At 45.7% G+C, this 8907-nt stretch overlaps 1 protein-coding gene across 5 annotated transcripts in view; it reads left to right on the forward strand.

The window, feature by feature from the left end:
- rab3gap2 (RAB3 GTPase activating protein subunit 2 (non-catalytic)) overlaps positions 1 to 8581 on the forward strand; it is a 28612-nt gene extending 20031 nt beyond the window's left edge. For 3 of the 5 annotated variants that reach the window (XM_046308197.1, XM_046308199.1, XM_046308200.1), the window contains 8 exons: positions 1047 to 1113; positions 1199 to 1269; positions 5019 to 5054; positions 5168 to 5314; positions 5538 to 5753; positions 6163 to 6450; positions 7428 to 7592; positions 7816 to 8581. In XM_046308197.1, the coding sequence (XP_046164153.1) occupies positions 1047 to 1113; positions 1199 to 1269; positions 5019 to 5054; positions 5168 to 5314; positions 5538 to 5753; positions 6163 to 6450; positions 7428 to 7592; positions 7816 to 7968 (1143 nt within the window). In that variant the 3' untranslated portion in view covers positions 7969 to 8581. The remainder of the gene's footprint in view (positions 1 to 1046; positions 1114 to 1198; positions 1270 to 5018; positions 5055 to 5167; positions 5315 to 5537; positions 5754 to 6162; positions 6451 to 7427; positions 7593 to 7815) is intronic. The other 2 variants (XM_046308201.1, XM_046308202.1) reach the window with 1 other exon arrangement.
- Positions 8582 to 8907: the final 326 nt, after the last annotated feature.

Here is an 8907-nt window from a genome sequence, read left to right on the forward strand (position 1 = left end):
TAGCCATGCTGGTTAAGTGTGCCTTCAATTCTAAATAAATCACTGACAGTATCACCAGCAAAGCACCCCCACACCATCACAGCTTCTCCTCCATGCTTCACGGTGGGAACCACACATGCAGAGATCATCCGTTCACCTACTCTGCGTCTCACAAAGACAGAAATCTCAAATTTGGACTCATCAGACCAACGGGCAGACTTCCACCAGTCTAATGTCCATTGCTAGTGTTTCTTGGCCCAAGCAAGTCTTCTTCTTATTGGTGTCCTTTAGTAATGGTTTCTTTGCAGCAATTCGACCACGAAGGCCTGAATCACGCAGTCTCCTCTGAACAGTTGATGTTGAGATGTGTCTGCTGCTTTTATTTTGGCGCAATATGAGGTAGAGAAATGTTAATGAACTTATCTTCTGCAGCAGAGGTAACTCTCGGTCTTCCTTTCCTGTGGTGGTCTTCATGAGAGCCAGTTTCATCATAGCGCTTGGTGGTCTTTGCGACTGCACTTGAGTTCTTGAAATTTTCCGCATTGACTGACCTTCATGTCTTAAAGTAATGATGGACTGTCGTTGAGCTGTGCTTGTCATAATATGGACTTGGTTATTTACCAAATATGGCTATCTTCTGTATACCACCCCTATCTTGTCACAACACAACTGATTTAGCTCAAACACATCAAGGAAAGAAATTCCACAAATTTACTTTTAACAAGGCACACCTGTTAATTGAATTGCATTCCAGGTGACTACCTCATGAAGCTGATAGAGAGAATGCCAAGAGTGTGCAAAGCTGTCATCATTGCAAAGGGTGGATACTTTGAAGAATCTCAAATATAGAATATATTTTGATTAGTTTAAAACGTTTTTGGTTACTACATGATTCCATATGTGTTATTTCATAGTTTTGATGTCTTCACTATTATTCCACAATGTAGTAAATAGTCAAAAATAAAGAAAAGCCCTGGAATTAGGTGTGTCCAAACTTTTGTCTGATACTGTATATACTGACAGTTTGAGGTGTACAATCAAATGTTTTGTTGTCTCTCACTCTGTAGGAGGGGAGATATCTTTGTTGGGCGGTGGAACATCTGAAGCTAGTCTCAAGTCCTCACATCCAGCTGGGTGAGACTATGCTTCACGTTATGCAATATTCACTCAGTGTGCCCCTTCATTTGTGCTATAAGATGGTTCTCTCTTTCTCCTGCAGGCATCTCTTCAATGATGTGGAACACGTTCATCGTTAAATGTTTCTCAGCTGCTGCTTTCCTTATAGAGAAGGTGAGAAGAATATTAGGGATGTGCATCTTTCCCTTTCAACACGATTCGATATCTAGATGCACGGGCTCCGAAACGATACAGGAATTATACATTTTAGTTTGAAAGGAATCAATGTGAATCGGTTCGATACGATGCACTAACATTGGTTTGCATAAACACATTGTCCATTACAAATTAAAATCTGCAGATGGATCTGATGAGCTAGGACTCTGAGCTGTATCTGTCTGAGCTGACTTCTTTCTGTGTGTGTGTGTGTGTGTGTGTGTGTGTGTGTGTGTGTGTGTGTGTGTGTGTGTGTGTGTGTGTGTGTGTGTGTGTGTGTGTGTGTGTGTGTGTGTGTGTGTGTGTGTGTGTGTGTGTGTGTGTTATACCATACCTGTCTGAGCTGAATTCTTTCTGTTTGTGTGCTATATCTGCCTGAGCTGACCTCTCTCTGTGTGTGTGTGTGCTATATCTGCCTGAGCTGACCTCTCTCTCTCTCTCTCTCTGTGTGTGTGTGTGCTATATCTGCCTGAGCTAACCTCTCTCTCGCTGTGTGTGTGTGTGCTATATCTGTCTGTGCTGACTTCTCGCTCTCTGTGTGTGTGTAAATTATGTACATGTACACTGAACAAAACTATAAATGCAAAATGCAACAAAGATTTTAGTGAGTTACAGTTCATATAAAGGAAAATTGAAAAAGTAATTAGGCTCTAATCTATAGATTTCGCATGACTGGGAATACAGTTCTGCATCTGATGGTCAAGGATACACTATATGACCAAAAGTACACATGTTTGTCGAACATCTCATTCCAAAATCACAGGCATTAACATGGACTTTCCACTAGATGTTGGAACATTTCTGCGGGAACTTGCTTCCATTCAGCCACAAGAGCATTAGAGGTCGGGCACAGGTCTTGGGCAATTAGGCCTGGCTCGCAGTCAGTGTTTAAATTCATTCCAAAGATGTTTGATGGGGTTGAGGTCAGGGCTCTGTGCAGGCCAGTCAAGTTCTTCCACACCGATCTCAACAAATATCTCTGTATGGACTTCGCTTTCTGCACGGGGACATTGTCATGCTGAAACAGGAAAGCCCTTCCCCAAACTGTTGCCACAAAGTTGGAAGCACAGAATCGTCTAGAATGCCACTGGAAATAAGGGGCCTAGCCTGAACCATGAAAAATAGTCCCAGACCATTATTCCTCCTCCACTAAAGTTTATAGTTGGCTGTATGCATTGGGGCAGGTAGTGTTTTCCTGGCAGCTGCCAAACCCAGATGCGTCCTTCGGGCTGACAGAAATTTGACAAACTGACTTGTTAGAAAGGTGGCATCTTATGACGGTGTCACGTTGAAAGTCACTGAGCTCTTCAGTAAGGCACTTCTATTGCCAATGTTTGTCTATGGATATTGCATGGCTGTGTGCTTGGTTTTATACATCTGTCAGTAATGGGTGTGGCTGAAATAATAGCCGTTCCAATCATTTGAAGAGGTGTTTCACATACCTTTGTGTATATATAGTGTACCTTTAAAAAAAAAGTAGGAGCGTAGATCACAGAACCAGTCAGTACTACCATTTGCCTCATGTGGCACAACACATCTTCGCATAGAGTTGATCAGGCTGTTGATTGTGGCCTGTGGAATGTTGTCCCACTCCTCTTTTAATGTCTGTGCAAAGTTTCTGAATGTGGTGGGAACTGGAACACGCTGTAGTACATGTCAAATCAGAGCATCTCAAACATGCTCATGTCTGGTGAGTATGCAGGCCATGGAAGAACTGGGACATTTTCAGCTTCCAGGAATTGCGTACAGGTCCTTGCGACATGGGGCCGTGCATTTTCATGCTGAGACGTGATGGCGGCAGATGAATGGCACGACAATGGGCCTCAGAATCTCGTCACGGTACCTCTGTCCATTCACATTGCCATCGATAAAATGCAATTGTGTTCATTGTCCGTAGCTTATGCCTGCCCATACCACAACTCCACCGCCACCATACACGCGGTTTGCCGGGACAGTTGAAACCAGGATTAATCCGTGAAGAGCACACTTTTCAGCGTGGGGCCGTGCTGCATTTGTCCACTGAAGTCGGATACGACGCCGAACTGCAGTCAGGTCAAGACCCTGGTGAGGACGCAAGCACGCAGATGAGCTCCCCTGAGACGACTGTTTCTGACAGTTTGTGCCGAAATTATTCGATTAGCTGTCTGGGTGGCTGGTCTCAGACGATCCCGCAGGTGAAGAAGCCGGATGTAGAGATCCTGGGCTGGCGTGGTTACACGTGGTCTGTGATTGTGAGCTCAGTTGGACCCAGTACTAAATTGTCTAAAACGACATTGGAGACGGCTTATGGTAGAGAAATTAACATTAACTTCTGGTGGACAGACATTCCTGCAGTCAGCATGCCAATTGCATTGTGTGACAACTGCACATTTTAGAGTGGCCTTTTATTGTCCCCAGCACAAGATGCACCTGTGTAATTATCATGCTGTTTAATCAGCTTCTTGATATGCCACACCTGTCAGGTGGATGGATTATCTTGGCAAAGAGGAAATGCTCACTAACAGGGATGTAAACAAATGTGTGCACAACATTTGAGAGAAATAAGCTTTTTGTGCGTATTAAAAATATCTAGGATATTTTATTTCAGCTCTTGGAACATGGGACCAACACTTTACATGGTATGTTTATATTTTTGTTCAGTATGTATGGTGTATGTAGGGCTAAGCCACAAGGGAGACTGGGCACCTGCCACCCCACTATCAGATAAAGGGGGGGCAATGTTTGCTTTTGTTCCCCCCCCCCCACTGTTAAAATGAATATATAGCACAGCTTTTTGGATTATTTTTTTTGCTGAAATCCATACTTTTTCAAACTTTCAACAAAAACAACCACCGACTGTTTGCTCATTGCTGTTGCTCAGATGGCAACTCGTCGCAAATGCGCATGTGCCAATTGAATCTCAACAAGGAAAAAGTCGGTGGTTGTATTTGATTAACATTTATTGAAAATGTATGGATTTCAGCAAACAAAGGCACACAACTACAGAGGACAGACATAGGTAGAAGGTAGGCGTTCGATAATTAAATGCATTTGAAGGATTGACCTTGGGCGAATCGATGGAGGTGGTCCTAGGTTCCACAAACCCAGGTCTCTGCTCCACTGTTTGTGGAGTCATCACAATCTTCCTTCACCATGGAGTGGAGTTTAGTCCACTATATCCAAATGAGAGTTGTCTCCAGCGGTAGCTTAGGCTATTCCAGTAAAATGCCATTTTCAACAGCACCTTTGATAACAATAACCTTGAAATGACATCGGTTGAACTTGTCACTCAACTAATAAAGCCTAATATTGCGCAAGCCATTTTAAACATTTGAATGCTGAAGGTGACAGGTGGCCGACCTCGCGTTAGGCAATGTGCACTTTGACCTGGCTACTGATATTGATCAATGACTGTCAACACAGTTAAATGCTCCACAATGAAGGAGAAGAAGTAAAGTAATATGAGCCATGTTAGTGAACCGACGATACGTAACGTTTGAATCGAGTTTCTGACCGTTTCAGTCCCATCTTAAACATTTGAGCCGGGGATCGATGCGTATCTGTGAATCGTTACATCCCTACAGAATATGTTCATCAGAACTCTCACATACAAAACAAACATTCTGTAGGGATGTAACCATTCAAATCAGTCCCCAGTGTGTCCTGATTGTGATCATGATTCTCTTCATAGTGCTCCAATTGATCGTCTGTTTGTGTTCTCTCCACAGGTGGGGAAGGCCCCTAAGGACCGCCTGTGTCGACGGGTGAGCAGTCCTGCCCTATTCAGCCTGACAGCTACATATCTCTCTGATTGGGACTTGTTGTGTTTTGGTTGTGAATAGACGTGTAGATGACGTCTTTCTGTGTGTGTATTCAGGATGTGGGAATGGGAGACTGTGCCATGACAGCATTCCTGGGCTCCTGTGTTCAGCTGCTACAGATTCTGATGGAGGTACGGATCAAAAAAGATGGATGGATGCATACAGTTGGGCAGATTAAAATGTTTCCCTGCGTTGCAGCACAGGTAAAAAGCATGTGCTGCATGCAAGTGTGTATATGTGCATGTCACCGTGCAAGAGAGTTTGCCACAGTGTACCATTACTGCAGCACGGGGATTTAGAATAATTATTTTTGAACTAAAGCATCTGTAGTTGCACAGACTGCGCTTTGGATGGTTTTTAATAGTGATACTGGCAAGTGAGGCTGGTCCTTGGTTACTCTGAACCCCTCTCTCCTCTCTCCTCCAGGCAGACTCGGGGGTAGAAGAGGTGACTCCTCCCGAGCTGTGTGTGGAGGAGGTGTGGGGGGAAGCAGAGGGTCCTGCCTCCCTAGCAGAGCTAGCCCTGGAGCAGAAGGGAGTTCACTACCCCCTTGTACAACACCACTATCTCCTGGCCTCTCTACTCCACACTGCTATGACCTTCAGTCTCAGGGTCAAACCACTCAGCCTGTTCGACAGCAAGGTGAGACAAACACGTAGTGTAAACCAAAGAGTACACACATGCATAACACCTACAGCAGTGTTTCCCAACCCTCTCCTCTGGCCTCCCCAGATGTTTCACATGTTTGTTTTAACCCTAAACTGGCACACCTGATTCAATTAGTCACAGGCTTGACGATTAGTTGACTAATTGAGTTAGAGGTGCCAGTTTTTAGGGTTAAAACAAACATTTGAAATGTCTGGGAGGCCCTGAGGAGAGGGTTGGGAAACACTGACCTACACTATGACCCTGAGGAGAGGGTTGGGAAACACTGACCTACACTATGGCCCTGAGGAGAGGGTTGGGAAACACTGACCTACACTATGGCCCTGAGGAGAGGGTTGGGAAACACTGACCTACACTATACACTGCAAGTCTTTCCTTCCTCCAGGGTAAGAATGCCTTCTTTAGAGAGCTGTCGTCCATCCAGCTGATGCCCAGTGGAGACATGGACCCTGGCCTGGTCTCCCTCAGACAGGAGTTCCTGCTCAGGGTGCTGACAGGCTGGGTGACGACCCAGAGGGAGGCGGTGGAGGGCCCTGGGTCTGGGTCAGGGGACAAGACGTGGCCCTCTCTGTGTCTGGACCTGGGACTCCTGCTGCAGGTCAACCCGGACATCCTGCGCAGACATCTGGTGTGTGAGCTGTACAACCAGGGCCTGGACCCCCGGGCAGAGCAGGTAGGTAGTCATACACCAACAGGTCCCTCAATACACATCTGCTGGTAACTGGATAGAAACTGATACACATACTAACACATAAAACATAAACCCCCCAGTGAGTGTATTGGGTACACCCATCTAGTACTGGGTTGCACTCCCCTATGCCTCCAGAATAGCCTGAATTCTTCAAGGTGTTGGAAATGTTCCACATGGATTTTGGTCCATGCTGACACGATGGCATCACGCAGTTGCTGCAGATTGGACGTTGGTACATTCATGCTGCGAATAGCCTGTTCCATCTCATCCCAAAGATGCTCTATTGGGTTGAGGTCTGGGGACTGACCAGGCTACTCAACTGAACTAAATGTTCTTCCACTCCTCAATTGTCCAGTGTTGGTGACCGTGTTCTCACTGGAGCCCTCTTGTTTTTCTCTAGTAGGAGTGGAACCCAGGGTGTTCGTCTGCTACAATAGCCCATCCCTGACAAGGATCGACGAGTTGTGCATTTCAGAGATGCCGCTCCGTACTGATGTACTGCACTGTTATTTGCACGGTTTTTGCCGTTCTCCTTCGACCTCATCAAACAAGCTGTTTTCGCCCAAAGGACTGCTGCTGACTGGATGTTATGTCAGTCTCACCATTCTCTGTAAACCTGGGTGGCTGTTTCTGAGATACTGGATCCGGAGTGCCTAGCATCAATGATCATACCACGCTCAGTCACTTAGGTCACTGGTTTTGCCCATTCTAACATTCAATAGAACAGTAACCAAATGCATTGACGTCGGTCTGCTTTATAAAACAAGCCACGGCTACGTGACTCACTGTCTGTAGGAGAGATCCATTTTTGTGAGCGGGTGGTGTACCTAAAACTATCCTATGAGTGTACATATTCGTACACTCATGTCACTTGTCATATTTAATAACTTTACACACACAATGAATATGATCACTCACACAAAATATGACATAGAAGCCTGCGGTGTGTGTGTTGTCAGGTGATGTTTGAGGTGGAGGATAAGGACGTGTTGGGTTCCCAGCTGTTGGTTCTAACAGGCCAGAGGCTGAGCTACTCCCTGCTCCACACCCAGACCCAGACCCGGCCCGCCATGGAGCTGCTGGCTCGCCTCCCCCCCACACTCTGCACCTGGCTCAAGGCTATGGTGAGATCAACGTCTGTGTTACCTTATAACATGTTATAACCACTTTAGAACACCTGGCTCAAGCCTATAGTGAGACTTACCAGCCTCCCGAATACACACTATAACCACATGTTATGGCACCTTCATAACACTTAAGGCCATGGTGAGACGTCATCCTATAACCACTGAACATCGTTTTGTGTGAGTTACTGATGCTATTCATGTGTATCTGTGTTTTCCCCAGGACCCCAGTGAGCTGGGGTGCCCATCGGTGCCCCTGAGTCAGACCAGCAGGCTGGTGAGCCGCCTCATAGAGATCCTACCTGAGAACCACGGCCAGTACAGCCTGGCACTACACCTACTGGAGGCTGTGGAGGACCTGCAGAGAGAGGACTGAGAAAGGGGGAGTAGAAGACCTGCAGAGAGAGGATAGAGGGGGAGTAGAAGCACGGGAACTTGATGGCTTCTGTGCATTTTCGGTCTTGCTTTTCTTGCTAGCATCCAATATAAGAGTGAGAGAGTGGTAGTGAACTGGTATATTACCTATCATGTACAGTACAGGAAGCAGAGGTACCCTGTTATGAGGGAGACTTGTGTTCAGTTGAGAAAAATGTTGAATCTAATTAAGTGTAAATGATAGAAGGGTAGGATGGGTTTGTAATTTAATTCAGTGCTCACTCATCTTACTCCAATTCAAATAAGTAACATTGTATTAGGTTGATCAATGTCCAAGTCTGTATTTCAGAATGGAATATGGGGGGCCTAGATGGAGTTGGATATGTCACTTGTCTCCCAGCTATACCTAGCAGCCCCAGTACTCTACCTTTTAACATAGTTCAAACCCACTCAAAAGGGTGTGTGCAGTATGATTGTTCAGTAAGCATCCCTCCCTCAGATTAGTGATGTATGATACAGACATGCTGCTGTACTGTTCTGTAGCTGTAATCTAGACACTGTCTGAGGGACCCCACTGGGGGCAGACAGCAGAATAAAAAAAAGTGTAATGCTCAGCATGGTTTCTCTCTCTCTGGGCCTGGGGTAAGAACAGTTAACACTGGTCATTTACAAAAATGGTAGTAGTACATGGCTGCGTTGAGTAATGGAAACGGTGCTGTTCTGAAAAAAAATGGGGAGAGGTTGTGTTGTGGGTTAAATGCATCACTGCCCTTTATGTCATGCATTGCGTCAAGCCACACTCTAAATGGAGCAAACGTACTTCAATGTCTGTTCCAAGAACGTTTTGGGGAAATGTGACGTTCAGTGCAAACCGCCATGGGATTCTCTCCAGACCCTTCAGGGAGACTCATATTTGTACCCTACTGAATGACACCTTGGT

Source organism: Oncorhynchus gorbuscha, linkage group LG17, assembly GCF_021184085.1.
Source record: "Oncorhynchus gorbuscha isolate QuinsamMale2020 ecotype Even-year linkage group LG17, OgorEven_v1.0, whole genome shotgun sequence".
In the NCBI taxonomy this organism is placed as follows: domain Eukaryota; kingdom Metazoa; phylum Chordata; class Actinopteri; order Salmoniformes; family Salmonidae; genus Oncorhynchus; species Oncorhynchus gorbuscha.